Source organism: Patagioenas fasciata, chromosome 1, assembly GCF_037038585.1.
Source record: "Patagioenas fasciata isolate bPatFas1 chromosome 1, bPatFas1.hap1, whole genome shotgun sequence".
NCBI classification, from domain to species: Eukaryota; Metazoa; Chordata; class Aves; order Columbiformes; family Columbidae; genus Patagioenas; species Patagioenas fasciata.
In genome coordinates, this window is record NC_092520.1 from 113339288 (window position 1) to 113365684 (window position 26397).

General features: G+C 40.8%; 1 protein-coding gene across 2 annotated transcripts in view; it reads right to left on the reverse strand.

The window, feature by feature from the left end:
* The window catches only part of SHROOM2 (shroom family member 2), a 127743-nt gene that overhangs the window by 58156 nt on the left and 43190 nt on the right, over window positions 1-26397 (reverse strand). For both annotated transcript variants that reach the window (XM_065856265.2, XM_065856258.2), the window contains exon 2: window positions 18474-18625. In XM_065856265.2, coding sequence (XP_065712337.1) covers window positions 18474-18625 — 152 coding nt within the window. The remainder of the gene's footprint in view (window positions 1-18473; window positions 18626-26397) is intronic.

Consider the following 26397-nt stretch of genomic DNA (forward strand, 5'->3'; position numbering starts at 1 on the left):
GATTTTCATTGTCATAATCACTATTTTCAGATTAAAACAGACATTAGAGCTTTGGCACATTACAGAACTCAAAATTTGGGCGTGAAATCTCAGCTGCCTTAACATGTTGGAAGCCCAAGGTGTAAGGTGGTTAGAGTTGCACAATCACCCTCTGAGGTAACCTCTCCCTCCTTAATGTCCCAAGGGCAGCTCAAGTTTCAGGTGGAGAAGGTAATTGTTATATCCCCTTCTTAATCTCCAACTGCTGACTGCAGCTGTAACAGCATTATAACAAGAAGCAGTGCAATTTGAAACACTTATGCATACATCTACAATTTCTCCATTGGCAAAGGGCAGATATTTTCCCTCAACTTATTGCAGCACGAGCTCCTCTCCTCCTATGCCTGTATTAATCCAGGCCAAATCTCTCCAACATTTTGTGTAGTGATTCTTCATTGAAGTAGAGGGGATATATATGCATGGGCAGATACAATGTTGTCACTGGTGTCAACCAGAGCTCCTACCAGCTGGTGGGGCTGCAGGTCTGTGCTTACCCTGAGAAAGGCAAAGCCACCATCTGCCACCCCTAGAGGAAAGCTGGGGGCTGCACAGAGGCAAGTGAAAGAAGCTGTCTCCTCTGCTGAGGCTGGCTCTACGTCCTGACATTTTATTCTGTCAGACATAGAGCTGGACCCCAACTTCAACCCTCCCTACAAGACAGTGCCGATCCTTATTGCACAGTGGTTGAGCAAGACTAAGCTACAGGAGATGGCCACAGAAGCACGCGTGGATAAGAACGACCTTACTTCCCCTGCAGTCTCTCATACGGAGTAACAGCGTCATCGAGAGACAGTGATACTCTTCCTCCTATTGCAAAGTGACTAGCAGCTGTGCCTGGAGAAGATGGATCCCCCTTTAAACCCTGCACACAGTACTGTACCTACAGGATGCACAAACTTGTCCGTGTCTCCACCCCTGTCCAAACCTTCCTCCCTCCATCACACACACAGAAATGGAAAGGTATGTCTGAATCCTGAAAATACAGGGCTTAATTTCTTCACTCCTCTCAACAACGTTGAGACTCTTCCAGGAACTTATGCATAAACTAAGAGTTCATGAAAAGGAAATGCAATGAATGCAAGGATATCTCAGAATAGTTTGGGTTGGAAGGGACCTTCAAAGGTCATCTAGTCCAACTCCCTGCAATAAGCAGGGACATCTTCAACTAGATCAGGTTGCTCAGAGCCCCGTCCAGCCTGGCCTGGAATGTTTCCGTGGATGGGGCATCTACCACCTCTCTGGGCAACCTGGGCCAGTGTCTCACCACCCTCATTGCAAAAAAAATTCTTCCTCATGTCTGGCCTGAATCTCCCCTCTTTTAGTTTAAAACCATCACTCCTTGTACTATCGCAACAGGTCCTGCTAAACGTCTGTCCCAATCTTTCTCATAAGCCCCTTTTAAGTACTGAAAGGCCACACTAAGGTCTCCCCAGAGTCTTCTGTTCTCTAGACTGAACAACCCCAACTCTCTCAGCCTGTCCTCACAGTAGAGCTGTTCCATCCTTCTGATCATTTTTGTGGCCTTCTCTGGCCTCTCTCCAACAGGTCCATGTCTTTCCTGTACTGAGGGCTCTAGAGCTGGACACAGGACTCCCGGTGGAGTCTCACCAGGTCAGAGTAGAGCACAATCACCTCCCTCAACCTGCTGGCCACATTCCTTTTGATTCAGCCCAAGATATGGCTGGCCTCCGGAGTGTGAGTGCACACTGCCAGCTGATGTCCAATCTTTCATCCACCAGTACCTCCAAGTCTTTCTCTACAGGGCTGCTCTCAATGCCTTCATCCCCCAGCCATTATTGATATTGGGGATATCAAACTGACAATACCTCTGCCAAAGATTCACCCATGATAGCCAGCTCATCCCCTGACCCAGGGAATCAGCAGTGGACATGGACAAGGGACCACCCCCTGTTACACCCCTGTAGTTCAGACCCTTCAGGCAGCAGTTCCCAGAGCCACTGGTCTACCTGAAGAACCCACTCCAGTCCACTCACTGTGTAAACATGCTCAAGTCTTCAGTAAATTTATGCTGATAAAAAAGGTAAACTCCTACTTAACCTATTAACTGCAACAATGCTGTTTCCCTTTATTTGGATACCCTGGGAACAATACAGGCCTTATTTTGAGGAGATGTATGGCAGCCTTAGAACACTTAAAACCATTTAAGAGTTGGAAGTTTAAAAGTCTTGACCAGACAACTCTGATTTCTGGGATTCCCAGAGCAGAGCTGATTTTGTTTAGTGGATAATGTTCTTGCAGGCTTTTAGGCTTCTTTTGCAGAAACTGAATGTGCCAAGATACGCACCCAATTTAATCTCATTAGACCTGAAATCCAGGTCCAATCACAGAATCACTTCACAGCAATAACACCACAAATCTTCAATAGATTATTCCTCTTCCAGCCCACCTCAGACCACTCCTTCAGATCTTAATCTTTAGTCACCCTAATTATCACCAAGTGTAAGTTTTACAAGAAAGTAAATCTGGCAAAAATAAAACTAAAAAAATACAAGTTGAAATGTGCTTGGATACAATGAAAAGAAATTGGAAACTACTTCAATGATTTTTTGAGGTCAGATCAGTTACAATGGATGATAATAGACAGGAAAAAAGCTCTAGCCATATTCACAAATAGTTATTCCTGCTGTAAAGCTTTTGTGCTAAAAAACCACAGGGGCTATCACCATCCCTCTGAAGAGACTAATTTAATAACTGAATTCATCCATGCACTCTACCTGCATAAACCAAGGATGGATCCTGATGCAAGGTGTCTATGGACAATCTCACAACAAATAATGATACTATAAATTCACGTGCAAGTTGTGCCTATGTCACTATTTTTAAAGCTGAAGCAGTGAATATGGCTCTAACACTGAATACTTATCTGGTTGCATTTATGTACTAGACTTAGTCTTCTTCAGCTGGAAAACAAAATTGTGTTTTAACACTAGTGTTAGGGTGGTACAGAGCTCCCTCACAGAAGTTTAAGCAGCCTCCAGGAACAGAAAAGATGTCTTTCATACATAAAAAGATCACTGAAAGAGACACACTGAATACTACACATGAGCTCCACATGATTAATGAAAGTCTAATATTTTATAGCTTTAATTGAAGTTCAGTGAGGTCAGCAGAAACGTGTGATATAAGTGCCAACATTCTGCTATGTATTATTACGCTTTATTATAAACCAACGATAACCCACAGAAGTTGATCATAACTCTTCTGGGATCTCATCCCACAAATACAACAGGCAATTCCTACCTGAGCAGCTCACACTGGAGGGAAGCTCCATTAGCTTCACTAGATTAAGGATTTCTCTAATGGAACTGGCTGCTCTGTCTGAACACCACTAAGCAGATAGAGAGAGAAACACATCCTGAGCCCACGCTGCTCTGACACCCCACCTTCACAGCATATGTTCTTGAAGAGCAGGAAGCAGCAACTGCCTGGCAGTGAGAAAAAAATCCTACTCTGCCAAATTTATCATTTAACACCCTCCCTCACTTCCCAAAACTGCATAAAACAAGTGTATTTAAAGGTCGTCTTTTTTTTTCCCAGATTGCTCACTACTTCATATTCCTCTCCCTCCCAAGGAGAAATCCCATGATCCCTCCTTAGATTTACAGGGAGGGAAAATTTTGGTCTCAAATGCTTATCAGTATACTTGTTTCCTCTTGCACTGTTCCGTAAAAATCCCCTGGCATCCTTGTGCAACCTCTGCACATGTCAGCAAACTGTTCACAGCCTGAGAAACTTTTTTTCACTGAATTTTCTTTTCACACCAATAAAAGCTCAAGAATGAAAAACTCTCAAGCCTTGACACTTCAAGTTCCACTAATAGACTGACCCTGCTATGCCATTTACCCTGATGATACACACTGGGATGAAGAAACCAGCCCAAGAAAATCAGTTGCAGACCTCTCAGAGAGCAGTAACTGCAAACCAGGTCAGGGTACGGCACCGCTGGGAGATGAGCGGTTTTGCTCAGCAACAGAAAGCACGCTGAAGCCAGGTCTGCAGCAGAAATGGGAGGCAAATTGGCAAGCAAACTACAAAATACTCTTCTCAAAGTCACCTCCCTTCTTCCACACCCGCTGACTCCACTTCAACAATCCTACTATGAAATTTTTATCAGATGTATTTGAGACAACCATGCATGGCTTTTCCCTCCCTCCATGGACAAGTTCATAAGGTGCAAACAAGCAAAGATAAAAGTACCCAGAGCACTTGCTCACCCCAGCAATGGTCTTAGAGGGTGAGGAGCTGCTGGAGCTGGTATCCTGCTTCCTGGCCAGCCTGGCAGGAACCTCCAGCTCCAGCACAGCCACAGGTACCTACCTGGGCACTGCACCAGTCAGCGCCTCCTCCTCAGACCACATCCATGGGGACCAGGCACGGTTCCCGGCTGGCAGGTGAGCCCCCATGGCAAGGAGCGGGATTGGGCCACGAGAGAAGCGATGAGGCCCCAGCTGCAGAGAGGCATGGGGTGCAGGGTGACACTCACCTGGGCTTTATCCTCAACAAAAGCAGGTGATGCTGGTGGAGCAGAGCATGGGACCCTGCAGCCCTCTGCGACCGCCCACCCGCCCTCCTCCTGCACTAATGCGCGCCGCTGGGCCAGATTAGGGGATATAATTAGACTCACAAAGGAGCCTTGTTACTGCTCCCCGCTAAGAGGCCAGAGCAGTTTTGATTAGTCAGACCAGCAACTCCACTGACTGACTCTGGTGAACATTGCCTGCAGAGCTTGGTGGACAGGAGTTGAGCAAAGCCCACAAAATGAAACCAGAGGATTGTTCCTGGAGTAGGGATTTTTATTTTTAATTTGAAGAGGTGTTTGACATAGCATGTGGAAAATACACTGAGATTATGCTGCTGAAACTAATTTTTTTTTCAGCTGTTCCACCCTTCCCTTTTGCAACCCTCTAAGTAAATACATGAGTGAACAGACCAGTCTGGGGCACTATATTGAAAAGTTAATGTCACCATGAGATGACAAATATGCTCTAGGAGCTAAGCTAAAAGAAAATCTCCAGAACATCCTGGGCCTCTTAAGATCTGATGGGCTGTCAATATGATTTGAGAGTCACAGATGTTTTTCCTATACATTAAAAACAATAAGCCAGTCTTTTCAGGGAGCAGCACTTCCTCCAAAAGAGAGAAATAAATAACCTTACTACTCAGGCACTGGAAATCATCACCTATAGGGAAGGGTGGCAAGTACATCCTTCTGTCCCCCAGGGAGACAGATGTTACAAATTCTGGGCAATACTTAAAAAAGACAATTTATTTTATTAACCTTTTAAAAAAAAATAAGTTTTATTTCACACTCACACCATTAATCCCCTGCCGCTGGTCAGATTTGCACATGTAAGCTTGCTGCAGTTGCTGATCATAGTCATACCTGAGGACATAAAGGACACAGTAACAGGCTGCACAGGGTTTATCTGGGGGAAAATGAAAAAGATAAGTTCTGCTGTATCTTTAAGCATCAACCCAGGAGAATGAGAAGGAGAAACTTTCTTCTTTTATTACTGGTCTATGGGCAGAGACCAGTTTTTCCTTAGGCTTACTGACTCATCACACTAAACACACATTAACTATACATTTTTATTGGTTCTGTGCACAGCAGACTGACTGCCACAAGATGCTGAATGCACTGCAGCATCCTTACCAACAGACTGACCTGCATACAAAAAATGAACGGCTTTTCACAGGTCAAAGTAGGACGTGCTTATAGTCACAAAGGAAATGCTGGAAGGACTGTGGATTTACAGAAATCCTCAAACTTCAGGAGTGAGGAGGAGGTTGGCAAAGGGGCAAAGAGCTGTCTTATTTTATGCAGGCATATTTGGATGTTAGGAATAAATTTAGCATATGACTAGACATAATAAGACAGCATATGGCAGAACAACACAATTGTAAAGAAGTCCAATGGCTCCAGTGTGTGAACTTGTTGGAAGTTAGAGGGTGTATGGCTAAAACTTTATCAGCAAGACAGCAATACTCTATCAAAAAAATGACTGCACTTACTATAGAAGTGACAGTATTTATTTCTCACACATGTCCAAGCTAGTATAATAAGGTATTTTTGGAAACAGTCTGAATAAAGGTAGGCTGCCATGATCCCTTGCTTACCAACATTAACACACATGCTTGTGTGTGCATATGCACACTCAGTCTGGAGAAAGACTTTCATTTGATAGGTCACTTTTCTAACATTGTTTCTGAGTGATTTTTAAAAATGTGGAGTTATTGTTATGTGAATTAGGGCACAAAGTTCAGCTGACAAACACTATTCTATACTTGGTGACTTACTTGGCAAAACAGAGAAGTAAAACCAAGTGGAAAAAGTTTTTTTTTTTCCTGAATTTCCCACAGCAAGTTCATCTTTACATAACAGAACAATGAATTGCATAGAGTGAGCTCTACTGAATCCACTGTCTGAGAAAGTATTAGAATTACATTGGTACAGTGGTAAAAAAGAGGAAAAGCAAGTATCTCCTTAATTTTAAAGAAGAGGAAAACTTGAACCTCAAGATGTACTTGGCTAATAGGATTTTTAATTTGGCCTTAAAACCTTTTTTCCAGTCTTAATCTGCAATCAGACACTGACGATCTGTCAGCCAGAACAGCAAACAGACAAAGCAAGCTCATCTTACCTTCAGTACAAGGACTGCTGGGCATGGCACCACATTTGCTGAAAATAAACAGTCTCATAATTGTGAGGAAGGCATTTATAAAAGACTAGTTGACAGTTTAAAAATGTCCCTGAAAGGACTGGGATTATTTATTACTGTGCTTATTATACACATAGGATTCAAAGATCAGAGAAGGTGGGTGACAAGACAAATGCCACACACAAAGATTTCAGTCTATCAAACAGAGACTTTTCAGTCAAGTATTCTGAGGGCAAAGACCCCCCTCCTCAAGGCCTTATCTCAAGTGTAAACCTGCCTCTCTTCAAGAGAGTACAACCAAGTAAATGATCTGGGATCATTATTCTAGTTGCAGTTGGATTACAGTGCAGAAGGAAAAGGAGCCTACAGCCATCTTCACATACTTGGTATTAATGAAGATGTGCTTATAAAGCTATGACACTGGATTTGTAATCACGATGAGCTTCAGTCTATGTAGCACCAAACAATGCTTTATTAATATAACTGCTCTTCCCTTAAAAGAGGAAACTGTATGTCCCTAGTTCAAAGGAAACCCCTGCACTCCACAATCTGAGCTTCCAGAAGGCTTTACCTCCTTACTGAAAAATAAAACACCAGCTAATAGCTTTGAAATTTGAAAACAGAACAGGCCAAGAGTTACCTCCTCCACCTTCTCCTCTCTTATCCCTGGAATCACAAAAGAGCGATTCAGGGTGAAAAGCTTTCATAAGGAACACCCATACCTTTTTCACTCAGAAAGGTTTCCCAGATAATTTTTTAGTTTGTTTTAATAACCCAAGTTGTGGGGAGTAATTCACTTGTCACTGAGAGCAGCACCACAGGAAAAGCAGCGTGTGCCTTCCAGCTGCTACCGAAGGTCCCGTCCCTGTCCCCACTCCGCCTGACTCTGGCTACTGACTTAAGTCCTCCTGAGCCTCTCACCTGCCCTTTCTCAGGGATGCGGCTTTTTGCCAAAAATACAAAGATGAAAAATGGTTAAAAACCTGAACGGTCAATACCCGTGCCCCCTTCAAGACCTTCTGGGAAGCACATTTGGGACGCTTTTGTCTCGACTGACCTTCCTGCATATTTTAAATATATATTACCACGTTTAATTTAGGAAGGCTTATCTGAAAGAGACTGTGTGCATTCTAAGGCAGAAACTTCTAAATTATAGACTTGTTTTTGAAATTCCTTTTATGTTATTTAATTAAAATAATAGCCACAAGAGAGCGCTACCAGCAAGGGATTCGCAGGGAAAACAACAGACTCGTGAAGCTATTGAGAATAAAAAGAAATAAAAATGCATTTGTTGTGGTCAGGCAGTCTTATTTGCACATTTAAAAGAACTCCTCGGATATTAAATTGCTATAACTGTGATCTTCAGAAGTCAGGAGAGGTTCTGGATGTCTTGAGACATGTTCATTGTTCTTTCTCTTTGTTTACCAAGGGAAATTACTCAGCAGTTTTTGGATTTTAGGTACCTTTAAAATGACTCACTCCAACTGAGACACTTGAAATTAACAGGTTGTTTTCTGATATCGCCTTTTAGTGAATTACAAACATTCAAAAAAAAAAACCCAAAAAAACCAAAACCTCTATGCAATGAGCTAAGACATCAAAACTGTTTGTGGCTTTGCTGTTTGTTTTTGGTCTCTATGCAGTGAGTATCTGAATACCCTGTACTCCCTTCTTACCTTTCTAAGAAAAGTGCTGACAAACTTTAACAACAACATCAGCCTATTTTCTGGATACAGCAAATGGAGCTGTAGCATTTTTTTTCCACACAAAATATGAGGAGTTCCTGTTTTTGCATTTTCAGTCTCTAGTGTCTTATCATAAAAGGAAGTGACTCCCAAAAAGTAACCCTAAAAGAGAACTGACCTAGAATGTGACAACAGCAACAACAAAATACAACCATGTCTTTAACTTCTGAAGGAGGGACTGCCTCTAAAATATAGAAAAGATGTAATAAAAGCAACCTGTTGATACTTGCATGTCTTAGAATGGCAAATTGAACCAGTATTTTGAAGACAAGTTACTGAGTTACACGGTACAGGTTCAAGTCCCTGCCATTTTAGCAAAGAAGCATATCCAACCTCAAATGCCTGTTCTCACCTGCCAAAATTCACACATAGATCTAAGCAATTATCTTCTGTCTTGTTCTCAACCATAGCAAGACCTATAAAGCATGTAGCATTGCTCTTTGCTTTCTTTTCACGTGTCAGGTAACCAGTCGGTCTGACCTCCCATCTGCCAGTCACCCCATATCTGAAAATGGAGCACACAGCAATGACGCACCACGGTCAGCAGCGCCTCTGGTAAAACAGCCACACTGGACGGAGCATTACCTTGTGGCAGCACAAGAGAGCTGCTCCTTCCTACCCCACAACCTACAGTAAGTCGCATTTCATGTTAAAACAAACAAAAATAAAAGAGAGAGACCTGCAAAATGCCCTGCTTTGGCCTACAAAAACAAATAACTGCAAATAAATTATCAAGTCTTAGTGCCCTTAAAGAGTTCAGTCATTAACTTGGGCAAAGTAGGATTTCACCATCAGAGTCTGCTCTGGTTTTCCTTGTATCTCAGTCCAACTGTACAGGCTTGAGCAGGATGGAACAGCAATTTCATTTATAAATAAGATATGCACTGTTGACAAAGAAGTATTAAGTTGTATGAGTAATTAAATCATCAATCTTCCAGCCTGCTAAATTCACAATAGATGACCATGATAAAACTTTAATATTCTGGAACAGTTTTTCTTCACTCTACCTTGGGGAACTAGACAGGCACATCTGGATGCCTGAGATAAAAGTGTTGATCTTGGGATTTATGATATATTATATAAGCCACACAAATATGTTTTCCTCATCCTTATTTTGTGCAGATTCGCTACCTTTTGATGGCTAGATAGCATTAAACTCCTGATGTCATCCTCTTACCTCAGTTTTTGCTTTGATTTATCAGAATTTCTCTAAAGGATAGGATAATAAAACATTTTTTTAAATTAGCGTTTATAATCCGGAAGCATCCAAAATGCTTCCCATATTGAAAAACCAGCTACAAACTCTGGTTCCAGCAGGGTTTACTTTCAAGTATTTTAGAAGTTATCATGCTACGTAAGTAAGGTGCTAAAAAATTAACCTTCAACATAAATACAAAAAAGGTTTCATTCAGCAGTAATGCTGAAGAAAAATGCAGCCTCTGCTAGGGCAGGTGCTAACAGCAGCAGAAGGACTTAAAATACCCAGGGGATTTTAGGCTGTTTCACCCTGACTGAGGCAAAGATCAGGAGCAAGGAGGAGCACACAAAGCAGCCTTTGGACACGATCCCCACCAGCACCTTTGCCCAGGATGGAGCACAGCAGCAGGCAGCTGCCTGCACCAGCCCAACATGCTGCCTTCAGCAAGAAGGAACTTGTCACATCCATGGAGCACACGGCTGTGGAAAACCCGCTGTGCTTGTGGCCAGAAACAACGGGCGTGTTTTGCCTCCCAGCCACCTACCGCTGTGAGCTTACCCTTCGATAGCTGTCCCAAACTAACTGAGTTTCCTCAGAAACCACATTTCAAATACCAACTGGTGTTTCCACCCAGGTGTGGTACATTCCCACACCAATTTCAACTGTGATTTACCCAACCATGTCCAAGGTCATTCAAAAATGGGAGTAAGGAAAGAGAGTTCCTTCAGTCACAGGGCATTTCAGGAGACAGCCCAGCTTTAGTTCACCTCATTCCTCGTTAAAGCACTCTAGCCACATGATGCGAATTACCGACTTCCACAAAAAATACCACCACAAGCTGAGATGCTTCAAGTTTTATTTGGGTAAGCTTTTTTGCTCTGACATGCCCTAAGCCAGATCAGATTTTGAAGACGTTACCATCCTCCAGAGTGCTTTCTTCCCCATCATATGCTACCCTCCAGTTTGGCTGCCCACTTGCAGGCAAGGCTGCTCCATGAGCCAGACCAAAGAGATGATGCTGACTTCAACTGCAGTCCAGAAGAAATTTCCCCAGACCTCGGCTTTTGTCACTCTGCCCTTCCTGGGGACTCAGCATGAAGCTGAACTAAAAGCATAAGGGCTGTATAACTCAGCAGTGTAGTAGCTGTGCCTCTGTGCTAGACTTTGTTTTGCCAGCTGACCCACTATCATGCAGATTCAGCAGCAATGACCATAAAATAATGGGTTTCATGTGTAAGAGATAAGATGTAAATTTGTTCAGCTATTCAGTAACTAAAGCTGCAACACTCTTGCATTCCTGCCCTTCTTTCACATGGTCATACTTCTGGAGTTTAGGGTTAGATCCAGAAATTTTAAAACCTTTTTATAATCTTTTCAAATTGGAGCGTGTTACATGTAGTTATTTGAGCAAGTAGAGCATAAAATCTCTATATTCAACATGGTAGGCTACTTGACACTGAAACATTTAAGCAGCATCTAAATTCTCAATCTCATCAATCATTCTATCTCCAGGAGATGAAATATGTAACCTAAAATAAAAGTAGCTCAAGGAGAACTGCACCACAATGAAACAAGAGTATTACTGCTCTCCCAAACTTGCATGTCAAAATTCTTGACTAATGTTTAAAAAACCCAACATTCTTAAGTGCTTAAGAGCAACCCCAAACAATTTGATATTTCAAAACACATACAACATACACAAAAGCATGCCCGACAAATGCAAAAAAGATTCCCAACATAAAACCACTACTTATTTGGTCTTTAATGGATGGGCTACAATTCTGTTTTAGTCAAGAGTTTGCAGTGGCCTACGGTGTCATGAAACACACAAAAACCATCGTCTGTGTCTCCATATGAATTACCATGCGAAATGAGTAAGTCTTCAGACACCCAAATTTTAGAAGGCTCACCTGCTTCTCACTCTCACCCAAGGGGCTACATATTACAGTTTCCGCCACCTACACTGAAATCCACCAGTGGGAAGCAGTTTTAAGAATAGATCCAATATACCACCTGGTAAAAAGCTATGGTTAAATCCTGTAAGCACTTGTATAGTTTTTCATCTTCAGTCATGTGAGAACTCTCCCTAAATTGGATGAGAGTACTCATGCTCAAAATTAACCATTTCAACAAGTGCTTGCAGGACTGAAGAATAAAAGAAAAAAAACAACCCAAACCTAGAAACCAGTCAGGACTCACAGGTTGTTACCATCTAATGCATATTCCATTCCACGAAAAAAGCAACATTGCCCAATTTTAGTCATTACTTAACAAAACTGAATAGCATTGCCACAAGTAACCTTTTGAATAAGCATATTGAAAGTATAGAGGTTTCCTTTTACCCACAAATAAATGTCTATGCCCTTTCTAACAGAGCTGACTTGGGAAAACATGGTGACATCTGTTGCATTTTTGACTTTCTGTTACTCAAGTTTTACGGGCTGGATTTTTTTTTAATTTATAAAGAAATAAATTAGGAAAGTCACAACAACATAAAACCATGTCACTCACAACATACATATTGAGAGAGTCCTGACAATTGTACAAGAAAAACATAAAAAACCACAAGGCAACGGTTTGCTCTTTGAAACCAGGGACAACACACCACCAACTAGGGGGACTGAAGCTTATGATCACCTCAGGTGTCCACTGGTCTAACAGCATGAATCAAATCCTGCTAAGAAACAGGTGAGATGGGCAGAAAAATCAATCAATAAAAGTGCTTTTTAGTTGTATACCCACCAATAAGACAGCTGGCATGGGAAACATCCAAACACCTGAGTGGTGTTGCCAGGGCCATGGATTTACACGATTTCCATGTCAGTTAAGTGACAGCTAGGGGAAACGGTCCTCATCAGGGCTCTTCCCAGGTATAATTTGTTGAAAATGTAAGATGAAACTGTGCGCTCCTGCTTTTGCCGTGTCCACTCCTTCCATCAGCAGGACAGGACTGCACAGCTGAAGGAGGTGGAGGAGCGCAGTACTGGCCGCCCAGCCCCATGTTTGCCTGTGCAGTAGGTGGGGGACACACCCGAGCGGAAGAGGAACGCCACGCCAGTCGGCCTCCTCTGTGGAACCCCACCAAGCATGCACAGAGTGGCTTCTTTGGCTCCTGCTGTCCCACCCGTGAGCCACAGTAGCTCAGTGGCAGCACCAAAGGAGAGAAGAAGAGGTCTTGGCCTGGCAATGCCCCATCACACATCCTGACACACACGGCTGGCTCCTCCCTCCATCGCAAGACCCAGCTGGGAGCAGGGGTGGTGGACATCCTATCTGGCACACATTGAAAACCCGCCATCCTGCTTCGTGCAGAGCAGGCTGACAGCACTGACCCATTTCTCAGTAAATTTCCAAAACGGGAATTTAATGGCCAGCCCTTCCACCAACTGCAGCCACACAGAAACATTTGAGCCTTGAACCTGAAAGCTGTGTGGATCTGTTGCAAATACTGGCTTGCAGAGTGTGTATACCAAAGATCTGCTGTTCTGTGCTCACATCAACTTCAAGAAACATGGGTGGTGAGGGGCTTTCATATTTGCCTACTTTTTACAGCAATATACATGCGTGCAGATACAGCCCTGGAAACCCCCCACTGCAGTTTCCTACTCCTTCCCAAAGTCTGGCTGAAAATACAGGCATTAAGAAACAAACAAACAAAAAAAATCTGTTCTTAGTCAAGGCCAAGGTCAATCTTTAAAAAAGAAGAATTATGGCTATTGGGCAACGAGAGAGAAATCACTGTTATTTTTTTGTCTGTAATAAGCCCTAGTTCCAGAAGCAATGGGATGAGATTTAACAGCAAAAGAGATTTTACTTCTACTCAACAGTGGTTCTCTGCAAACGCATTTGGTTTATTGAGCAATACTTAACCATAACTGTGGACTAAATATGTGTAATACTTGCTTAAAATCTGCAAAACTCTACTAACTATTTTGATATCTACAAAACTAGAACTCCCAAGTGGCCAAACACAGGTAAGAGGCAGAATTCACAGTCCTCCATCCATATCTCATAATTGTACCAAAAACACAGATCCCTCATCTTCCCAAGTCATCTCACAATTTGTATTGCTAAGTCTGACAGTACTCCTGCAGCCACAAGGAGCTATGAAGTACACAGCTAGCTGTTGCACTCATCATAAATGGGCAAGACTAGATCCCCTTGGTAAGTTACACAAAACTCACTATAGAAAGGTCACCGGTGGTATTGAGCATGTTTCCACCCAGAATATGACAAAATTTCAGTAATTGCCCATACAAATGCTTTAAATAACTGTGAGATTTTTATTCCTGAATTTCTGCTCAGCTCTTCGAGACAGTACTGTACAATCTCAGAACCCTTGGGAGACTCATTAAGAACTCTCCTGCTATGCTTCAATTAAATGGCTGTCTTCACGAAGTGTCACGCAAATAAGAATTACCCTAACTTTCCATGTCTAGGTGTTTATAGTCCATGTATCTGCACAGTAAAATTCAGCATTCAGACCACGCTTCTGATAGCAAGCGTGTTTTCTCTCACTCTCTTTCCCTCTCCTATAACAAGGGACTCCTCAGCATTGCAAAACCAGCTTGCTCTTTTGCCACACGAAGGCATGAAACTGAAATGCTATATAAAGGAAAACATGCCTGCTCACATGGGTATGCAACATGGCCAGAACTACTCCAGAACTCTAAAGGTGGTTCTCAGGCACTGGCAGTACCTGCAGAGTTAAACAAAGCTCAGCTTTTCATCACCAGCAGACCCCGAGGAAGAGTCATCCATGGCTACCCCTCCTTGTTCACCTGCTTCCACTTCCACAAACAGACGATGCAAGCAGCCAACAGGACAAACCCACATAACTTCTTAGAGTGGCTCCCAAAGGTCACATAATCCCACCCTCCTTTTAACATCAATAAACCACAAACTGAAGTGCAAATTTTTAACAGTTAAATATGTCTCATGAATTCATAGCTGAAAACTATTCCAAACTTTCATGGATTTGTGGTATACACTTATGTCTAGCATGTGCAAAGAAAATGAGATTTTATTTAATAACTGGAAGGGAATTTATGTTAGAAGTGTATGCAGAACCGTTAAATTGCACAGAATAGGGTAACCACCTCAGAACAATTTTCCATATGTATACATGTAGATGGGCACACATATTTTCCAAATCAAGAGAAATTCACATAGAATTCCTATAAGAAATGTCCTAAGCACACTTCCCTCTTCACTTTCCTGCAAAAAGAATCTACTCAAGAAACAACTCAGTACTACAGTGAAGAACTAGCATATAATTAAGATGTGTTGTTGTGACAAATCCACTTGAGAAAACAACATAAAGCCTCCTGAGTCCCCTTTTAATCCAAGACCAAAGTACACTGCACTTGTTCAACCATCAATATACGTAAGCTACTTAAACATCACATTTGTTGTTGTGCCAGTTGCACAGTCCTAATTTGGTTTAGACCACAACTATGCAGTGTTTCCAAAAAACAGAACCAAGTGTGCATGCTGATAGCCAGCAGATTTATGCTGAGTATTTAGTACTGCAGGTACTTCTATTTAGAGACCAATATTATTTTCCCTATGCAAGTCAAGCATCAGATACTTTAAAAATAGCAGGTAAAAATAATTTTGTGGAAGCCAGCCACTGCTGCTGGACACCACCAGCCCCTTGAGCAACTTTTGCTGCAGTCACAAGTTAATTATCATGAATGAAACACATTACTATGGCAACACTTTTTCACTCGATCATGGCTGTAGGAACCAAAACCAGCATATTCTACTGCTTCCCAGGTACAGAAAGAGTTAGATCAATATAAGATAAGGATGTGATGTTACTGCACGAAGGAGTGACCTATTTGGAGGAATTTCACATGGACCCGCTTCTCACCAGCGACAAATGAAACCTGATTTTTCTAGATTAAGCCTACTGACATTAATAGGGAGTTCTCTGCTTTCCAGAATAATTTTGTTAAAATGTAATTTTTCCACATCATGACAGTTCTAAAAATGTTTGCTTTTCACTTCTGGATTGGTCTAGAAAAAGATACCACAAACAACCCTAGGGGAAAAAATAAAGCTTTTAACTAAAAAATCTAGAACTTGGCTTCCCAGGTTAACTTTCACAGATAGCAAGGACAAACATGATGAAAAGAAAGACTCTTCCGACCTTTCAGGACTGGGCTGTTGAGCTTCAAACCATTTGTCTATTTTGTGCTTCAGATTATTACACTGACACCCATGGGGAATAAAATGTTAAACGCACACATTACAGTGCTAGACAAAGGACACAGGGCAAGCAGATTCTGTGACTTGCAGATCAATACTTCATCTCATATGTAACTCAACGAAACGGAATTGTGGGACTATCCCCAGCCTCCCCAGAGAACAGTAAGGGTGGATCTAAAGAAGACTGAAATAGTCCAAAAACGCTAAGGCAGCCATTTCAAGATTGCTGTAATTAATTAAAGCGCAGACTGCCTCCGAATGTGGTGGTCCTATCCAGCTGAAAACTTACTTCCCCAAGTAATTTTGCAGTCAGATCAGTCCCCTGATCCAATTCAATCCAGACCTGCAGGAGTGCTCATGCAAAGACTAAACAACTGGTTTGCTTAAAGACGGGACTGTTTGAAGCACTCATAAAAATTCAGCCTAAGATTTAGGGCAAACAGAACAACACAGTACTGTTGTTCAAACCATAACTTCTGGAAGAAAGCATGCAACAAGACTTTTATAAAAACCTTCATCACTTGAACTTCCAACAGGAAAAGAAAAGCTATTTCAGCATACAGACAGCAGCGCATGAGAACAAGTTGGCCAAGAATAAAATGAGACGAGCTGTTAAAAGGTTTCTGACTGTCAAAGGACTGATGTCCTAAGGCAACTTTCCAACAGAAAGAGCAAAGTTGAAAAAACACAGACAAAAACCCTAGCTAATTTCATTCAGTGAGTTTTATGAAATTTTATCTAATATTATGCAGGCTCGTCAATGACCCAGAAGGCTCTTGCCTCTTTTGGAAGCTATGGAAATCTTCATTAACTTAAGATAAAGATGTTTTCCTTAGCAACAGTCACTATTTCAGCCTCTTGGAAGGAACAGAAAGGTTGCTTTTCCCCATTGCACATGTGCTAGGGAAGGAAAAAGAGGAGGGATGAGAAAGGACGGATGAAAATCCATCAGCTTTGCACCAAACTGCACACAAGCTTGCATAGCAATGGGGCTCTGCTGCCTGCAGAGAATGGCTACAAATCTGCCAACAGCAAACCAGTGCTTTATTAGCTCTATGAAAGTTCTCCAAAATCATGGGCATGGAATGAAGTACTTGTGAACAACAAGAACAGCAGAGCTCTATCTCTTGTGAGGGTATCTGAGCATTAAACTTTCTGCCGTTTCCAAAGACGGATCAGAATTCACAGATTCTGAGTAAGCTTAACTGTCATAAAACTGAAAAGCACCAAGAAAGAGGGAACTTCTCCACTTGGTCTGAAGCTTTTAAAAGTAATTAAGACTTGCTGTCTTGGCAGATTCTTCAATGTCTATAAAACTTCTCAACCCTGAAGTTCTCCCTTTCTGTGACAGAAACAGCTGATGTAACCTCTGCTAACAAGAATGCTTTTACTGGAATAGCCCATGCAAGTTGAAACTGTTGAACACCAGCATGATTTATAACACTTGTGAATGCATTCTGTTTTGCATTTATTAGCTTTAGTGTTACAAAAATTTTGTGAGAGCTTCTGAAAGTAGCTATTGGTGAGGATATAAACTATTACCTGTGGAAGAGATTCAGTTTCCTGTAATTCCTTCTGTCAAAAACACCTTCTTAAACCAAAGATTAAAACCATGCTTTTGTACCTCTCTTACCTACCAGTGCTATTTCACAAAACACAGCCCTCAGTTCAGACAGCCTCAAATAATGGTTTTAGTTGCAGACTGGATCATCATACCTGTCAAACCCCAATTCTCAGCATTTCCAGTGTGGCAACAAAATTCTTTTTTGATTCTAACAAAGATAAACAAAATTCTCTCATGAAAGACCAGTTGTTATAATTTGAGAAAAGTAATTAATCAGAAAGTTCTGATCCATTGGAGTAGGAAATTAATTAGAAAGATTTTGTTGTTCAAATCTCCTGGTTTGAATTTTTTTCAGAAGTTATACGATTTAACTTAAAACACCTGTTCGCTTTGGTCAAAATTATTTTATGAAACTTAATTTTAATTCAAGTTAGTAAAAAAGTGTGAACTCAAAAGTTGTAAATCAAAATGACAAAACAAATAGTTTCCCAACAAAAAATGTGTTCTGTTTTGATAAAAAAGTTTCAGTATTTCCCTTCGTTAATAACTAACTGTAAGTACTCTTTACCCAAACCACATAAGAAAGAGACCTGAAATATGCTCACAAAGTGGGAGAACACTTTTTCAAAAGCTTCCCATGTAACCCACTTCTCACAGCCCAAATGGCCTGCATAGTAAAAGTGCTAAAAATCATTCCTGGTGTCCACACACCAAAGGCAAGGACATAAGGCAGGACGGACAGCCAGCTTCTGGCCCTGCACTTCAAGAGGACAGAACGGAAGAACCACCACAAATCACCACATCTCAACAGTACTGAATGTACGGCTTCAGTTTTTGCTTTGATCAATAGGCTACCTCACCCCACATCTCCCTCTATAAAGAGCCTGTGTTCAAGAAGGTGGTAACACTGCATAATATGTGCATTAATATCACTGAATGAAACCATTATCTTGCCAAGTCTTGGCAAATTTACTTGCCCAGTAGCTTACAGCCTGGACCAAACTTGGTTTTCCAGCTGAATGGCACAAGCTTACCGTTTTACTACAAGCTTCAGTGTCTTGTGTGAACCTTTCACCAGACAGATCGCTTCTTGTCGGAAACCAGAGAGGCCCACATCATTGATGCCAACAATTTCATCTCCAGCCAGTAACTTGTCCACAGCTGCAGCTTTGCTCCCATCTTCAATCTGAAGAAAAAGCATATCAAATGGTAGAATTACTGAGGCTGCAGTGACACTTTTAAAATAAGTTAATAAGCTTTCAATATTGGCTTCACACTATAATTAAGAGCTTAAAATTATTTTTCTAAATGCATTTAAAAACTCTATAAAGAGTAACAACATGAAGACAATTAGAGCAGGAAAGAAATGGAAGGGTGAAAACTTAAGAAAATCTGGGAGTCAAATGCATTTGTGATCTTGAGCTCCATTCAATACCGGGCAGGTTATCATACTTGCAAATAGAGCTTTGGGCAGGCATCTTAAAATATGGTTCCCTAGAGAAGGTAACCAGTAATATTAATCATATAGTCAATAATGTTAACCACCAAGTCAACTCAAAAAAATCTGGCATGCTATGAAAACTCAAACTATTGCACAACGAGCTGGTCTAGAAAATAAAGTGGTTTTCATCAGGCACATAACACGAAAACATCTGAGAATCTACAGTTTATACAGCTAACTAACAGCTCTGTTAGAAGAGACGATGGTCTGAGATCCAAGCATGAGAAACAGCATGTCACACTGCTGAAGAACACAGTAATACTAAGGGAAATTCACTGGAAGACTATTTTACTGCCACAGGCATCTCTTGCATGCACTTAATTTTTACAGAACTATTCATAACGTGGCAAAACACGCACAAGATAAATCAAAGAGTCAGTTTTTGGCAATTCCCACCCTGATGAAGGAAACAAACCCCTCAGGAGTTGCCCATTTTTTAAATTTAAAACAAATCCCAAAAGCTCGATCAGCCAGACTAGCAAGTACCCATGGTTTGAACTGATCTCAAATACAGCTGTAGGTGCTGAGCACTTTGCAATTCAGCTTTCTCAGTTTCTTCCTATCTACTTTGCTGTCAACACAGGCGCTGGCTTCTCAGTTGCTCGGTCTCGTAATCTTATACATTTAATTTTATGCCTCTCTCGCTTGCTCACAATCCATATCCCACCTCTTCTTGTAAATTTGACACAGTCTTCAAAGCAAAGGTTTTCATTTATGGTTTCATTATATAGTGCCTTGACTACAGTATCTCTGAGTTCCTCATTATTAAATGCCAGTGAATTTATTAAGAAGTCCTTGTAATTGCCCCAACTACAGAAAACTTCATAAAGAACTGCCACCTTCTGAGGCACCAAAGTTAATCAACAGCAAGATAAATCCCGAGGAAAGCTAACTTCAGGAATTCTGAAGCTCACAATACAGGTTTATAGGGACACATCAGCAACCAAAGTATAAATTAAATAACCTAGTAAAATAAAGCAATAACTCCTGATGAAAGCACATTAGGAAGATCTCATACACCACAGTAATCTCATTGCAACCACATAAAAGCTCTCTTTTTGTAAGTTTAAGATAAATGTTCTTAAAAATCTTCAGACCTGTAAATCTGAGCCAAAAAGAATGCCACGAAAATTACTTAGTCTTATATCCCATTCTAAAATGCTCACTTTTAATACTAATCAAGTAACTTAATTTCCAGAACTTCTTATCTGAATTAAAACACAGATAATTAAAGACTGAGCAAGTTTCTGCATCCCAATACATCTAGTTCTTAACTACGACCTGCCTCTGACCTGCTCGTGTGTCCTCTGAACATCAAGAATTTACCAGAACACTGAATTATCACTGGCAAATCTACAGTAAAGCTGAAAACCAGGGAGCAGCAGTGGAAATCACTTATATGCAAGCAAAATGATTTAGGTTCAGGGATGTTAAGTACAGAATCGCTGCTATACGGGGGACACTGATATAAGGCAGAGATGAATAAGAGGTAGATGGGGACTCATGAATCTCAAGCCTCCTAACAGGCAATCACAAGTCTTTCAAGTGTTTTGATGCATTCCTGGGTTACTACTAAATAAATGCCGTTTAGAAGCATGAAGCCCGATAGGCCAGAAAAGCAGTGCAAAAATGTTCATGAAAGTCAGAGTTTAATCACTAGAATTGCAGGGAGAAGTCAAACAGAGGTGGTGAAAAAAACCCACCAAAACCAAACCAAACACAACAAACAAACACCAACACCAACCCGCTCCCCACCCCCCCAATCTTGTAGGAGGACACAAAATATAGATGCCAACCAGTTGCAGCCTTCATGCCCTGAGCAAGTCCCCAGCCTAATGACAAGGGATGAGGAGGCGGCCCTGGACCCTGCCACCTGAGCCTGAAGACCTTAAAAGGGTCTTTTTGTCTTTTTTTTTTTTTTTTAAAAAAAAAAAAAGGGAAAAAGAAAAAGGAAAAAAGAGAAAAAATCTGTCTCCTAGGGTTTCAAGGAATGTTCATTGTTCTCAGCAAATGTGTTTGTTTTTTCTTCACACTGGCAATGCACTGACAGCAGGGAGTATTCAGTTACCCCCTCTGAGTTTTCATTTCAGCAGGGAGACTACACATTCCACACAGTGCAAGCTTTCCAAAGAGACCAAAACAACATTAATTAAAAAAAAAAACAAAACCCACACAACCTAAATATATATATATATGTGTGTATATATATATATATAAAATAATTAAAACATAGACAGAAAGCTAAAGCCATTCTCATGAAAACTAGAAGTGGCTGCCTATAACACCTTGACTCCACATCAGTTGAAGCTAGGGAGAATAAAAACTGCACAAATCCATTCACAGTAAAAGTTTCCTCAAGCTGAATAAATTTAAACATAAATCTTCTGTACTAGCTTTACCTCAGATCCTCAAATGGCTGCATAAATGCAATTCCACTTGACAATGCACTTTTAAGTGGAAATGGCAATGTTAACCAGACAGGAAAAATACAATTTTTTCAGTAACACTAAAAAGTCATTGAGTCATAATGACAAAAAAAAAAAAAAATCATTACTTTGCACATATCTAAAGGAACACAGCAAAATAAAAAAAAAAATCCCTGAAGAAAAGACCTCTTCAAAACCATTGCCGTACTAACCTGCCTCTTCAGAACAAACCTGGACAGTGCCATTCCAGCTTCACCTTCAAGTTTTCTCTTTTTCTGTGTACTAGTCTTTCCATGTATTGTTTTTTATTTATTCACCCACTTATCAACTTTCCATAGTATCAGACCTTCACTAGAAGTGTAAATACCAACCAAAAATACATAAACATTTTAGAACATAACAAATACACTTGAAAATGTCACAACTATTTCTCACACCTCAAACATGAATGTATTTCACTCACCCATCTACAGAGTTAACTATGCTACATTGTGTTCAAGATTAAAGCCCAAGTTTTAAGATGTAAGTCCATATTATTTATCTAACATCCAATTTCTTTCTGAATTTCAAGTGCCCAGAAAAGCTAACAGTCAATAGCTGGGGGGGGGGGGGGGGGGGGAAACCACCTTGAAAATGCACTTTCAGATGGATGAAGTCTTTCAGGAACACAGGCAGATGTGACTGGACATAGCCATGAACAACCCCACTGCTCAGTGTGAAGCACTTGCAGGAACAGAACACCCATAAAGCACCCATTTTAACATTTTTATAGCAATAGCTGGAAACAAGAGACACATAGAAAAACAATCAGCACCATGTTTTCTTATAAATAAAGGACATAAAACTCCAAAAATCATGAATATTTACATTGCCTATCTTGGATGAGTGAAGACTTGTAGAAAGCATGATTTGAGGACATTTCTAGATGTATTAACAAATCGTACGACTCTCGCTATGCTAAGCTAACGAGAGTAAGCACCATGACCTCCTATCCTCAGCAAGGGTTTTGATATTGCTACCAAAAAAAGTGTGTTCAAGAGGAGATGAAAAGGATGTTTGTTGACAAAAAGCATCTGTTTAGCCAGTCTCCAGTTCTCACCCTGCTGTCCCTGCTGACCTCCCTATGGCCAAGAGCAAAGGCAAACTTTGGAATTCGTGCATCAGGGAGCACTGGAACTGCACATTTCTGCCCTCATAACTCTATCTACATTAATGCTCGTATCTTCCCAAATTTGTTTTTGCTTATAAAATATCATATCCACAAAACAGGAACAGACACTGATACAAGATGAAGATGTAGATGATAATTAGGATCGAAAGAAAAATTACTGAAAAAAACAACACACACGTAACTCTGGTATGTGAAATTCTCCCTATGAAAAGGCAAGAGTGCCTTGAAACAGGGTAAGAGCTGAGCCATGGGAAGTCCAACAGCTAGATACACAAACACATTCAAAGGACAATTTTAAGTCTGTATTTCTTCTACTGTTGGTAATACACACAAAAGGGAAAACAATGACCTATATTTGCAGCTATAACATGCTGCCATGTTGATGGGGAGCACCACTTCTAGAATGTGACCTCTTCACTTCTGTGTTTATCAGGTCTGACACTTTACTTAAAATACGCACATTCCTCTACAGGCACCTGTATAAACAAGCAGGAGACAGGTTGGGGAAATGCCGTGTCACACAAGAGATCTAGTTTTGTTTACAATGACAAGTTTCTTGTCCATGCTCTCCTTTGACGGGATGGGAGACGGGATGGAAACCCAAACCCAGAGACAAACACAGGAAAAAACAGCACCATTTATCAGCATTCTGCTATCGGTCTTGATAAACTATTTTATCATAATTCACTTCTCGTGCAGCCAAGAAATGATGCTGTGGTTGTTTGTCTTATGAGCATCTAAAATGGACATTTTTCAAAAGACCAACATTCTTTGTATGAGAACTGCACAACAAGTAAAACGGAGGAAGTGTTAATTATTTTGCTTTGCACAGAGTTAAACAAAGGAGAAATACCCCAACAGTTCATGCCTGGTGTTTGGATAACTTTGAGGCATCAACATAAAAGTAACAGAACTGACCTGAGCTCCTGCTTTACATTCTGCAAAGGCAGCCTGAGTGGCAAGGGCTGTGCTCACCAGCAAGATTCACGGGTCACAAATAAAGGTGCAGACTGCAACTGGACCAAACTGGTCCAAAGAGAATGGGTGCACATATGTAAGGCATCTCACACAGGCACGCATGCACGAGAAGCTGTGCAGGGCTAACGCATTTGATTTTATATTATTAAATATCCTTTCTCTCCCACTTCTGATTTAGCACTTGCACATTAAAGAGTCTGTCGGAAGGACACCTGGCAGGGAACTAACACTATCCCCATTTTACAGACAGGTTCAGAAGCATATAGGGGGAAAAAAGGTCCAAAACAACACAGGATGTCTGCAGCTAAGCAAAGAATTCTACACAAACCTTGAAGTCCCTAGGAGGATATCTATAACCCCAAACCACCTCATCCCACAAACTGTGGGTTCAACAACAAGAATTAACTACTCAACACAAACTTGAAGGAACAGTATGCAGAGAAAGGAAAGCTTAACTATGTGCTACCAGCTTGCAAAATCTGAGCCTGTCCAGTACCATCCAATATCTATCCAATTGGGAACTGCTGCACTTTGATCAGGCAGGCAAGCATGTCACCAAATGTGGCAGACACCACCTTAGGACAGAAGCCAGAACTTCTCTTTTGCCTAGTGGCACCACTTCCCACCCCACAACCTTTGCCCATACTCGCTCTCCCTCAGATTATTTTAAAACTTCAAAGCAAACTGCACTACACTTTTGGAATGTTTAGTCCAGGGCCATGTATTTCTCTAATGGCAGTTTCTTTCTCCCTAGATCCAAGGACAAGGGCTCACAGCCACAATCCCAGAACCTCTGAAGAGGCAGAGAAACCCACCTTGGCCAGCTGCTCTCTCAGGATTCCCCATCACACCTCACAGACCACGAGCTGTCAGGCTGGCAGCAGCCCTCCCTTCTGTCAACACATCGTTCTTAAAAATCAGTTTGGAAACATTTTTTTAAAGGGTAGAGTTCAGTAATAGGACACAGTCTACCATGGTGCTTTCTAACTGCTTTTCAATTGGTGTATTTAAACATTTGTATATTTGCTCAGCAATCTTGTATTTGCACAGCAATCCTTTTTGTTTGTTTGTTTTAAAGCAAGTATCAAATTTTGAAAAGCTGTCACTTGGTCCAGTTCTTTAAGTATTTATTCAATTTTTATAATTGTGTCCACTGTTTTGATTAAGGGCCTGCTGTCACTTCCACTATAACAGGCCATCTTTGTGGGGGATTTATTACAGCTGTAAAAACTGACTCCACACTCAAACCTAACTCCAGAGTTCCTCAAACTAGAAGTGTTTAAGAAGTACAGTAAAACACCCACTGTTTCCCTTTTTAAAAATTAATACATACACATAAACTGATTAATAGTTGATTCAAAACAATACCTACCATTAGGTTGTGAGAAGACCTTTCTGATTATAAATCATCAATTAGTATTTTTAAGAGGATACTGTTGTTGTATCTTAGTCTATTTAAATCACAGGGCCATTGGAAGCTCTGCAAATTGATGACAACCAATTAAAGTATTCCAAGTTAAAAATTTAAGGAATCTTTGCCCCAAAATCTAATTATAACAATTTCCAAGTGAAAAGTTTCAGGAAGAGAGACTTCACATAGATTTGTAGGTTTTAAAAACTTAATGACAGATGTTTATTTTCAAAGTTTTTTTTCCAAAGTGATTCCACTGTTTCAGTAACAGACATTGGAAACATTTCATCACCATTGAATACTTATATTCAAATTAAAAAGAAAAATAAAATAAATTAAAAACCATCTTGATGTTTTGAAAGCATAGAGCTAATGTACCATGTAAAGGAAGGTGGGGATTCTTAGCATCAGGGATGTTTGGGATTTTTTTTATATTAGTACCTAAGCTTTGCTAGACATATTTTAGAGGTTCTAAATAAAATTGGCTTTTTCCAACTCAGTGAGATTTATCACAATACCATTTATAATAGAAGCATGTCCAGACCTTTTCAGTCTGCACAACCCACACCAGTAGGCCTACATATATTTCACCTGTACAGAGCAACTAAACAGGTACAAATTGTAGGTTTCTGGGGATCCTTCCATGCAAGAGCGCTTCCAGGGCAGCACAAGTCCAGCATGGAAGCTTCCAAGCCCTTACAGTCCTGACAATGACAGGCTGGCACCCAAGCAAGACAAAAGCAAAAAGGGACCAGGCTACCCGGAGTAAGAAGAAGACAAATGTGGAAAAGATGGAGATGATGGAAGCAAGAGGCAGTGGAAGAAGCCTGTTGTCAGTGCAGATCCTGAACCTGGAGAACTCAAATGGCATCCCTCCCTCACACCAAAACGCTCTCACATTTGCAAAGCAAAGCTTAGCTTGCTGTTATTTAGTACAGCATTCATGCAGACAAGTTGTACAAGTCTTAGTCAAGAATCATTGAGAAATAACTCCCACTTATTTTTAGCTGAGAGTCTGGGTTTTGCATTTTACAGAAGCTAATAGCATCCAATCCAGAGGAACCCATCTGAACTCATGGATATGTTACGCTGTTTTCAAACACACCTTCCTTTTTTTTTTTTTTTTTTTTTAAATAACCTGTGTAAGAAAGGACCACATACCTGTGCCATGAAAAAAAGAAAACAGTCAGAAGGCCAAAAGATAACTTCTTTCTCTATACGCAGTTTACTTATTCTAACAAACCTTCTACCAGAGAAGTTTGAAAGGGTTAGCTTATCTGTATTTGCTTGTGCAAGTTTACTCATGGATGAGTAGATATAAACATATAGATATATAGGCTGTTTATATATGCACTCTGTGCAGTTAACATTAAGTATAGATCTACATTTTTGTACTTTCAGGTACTATGAACAACGATAAGAATGGTTAAAAAAGAGGTTATGCATAGTAACAACTTGTGTTTTATCTTTT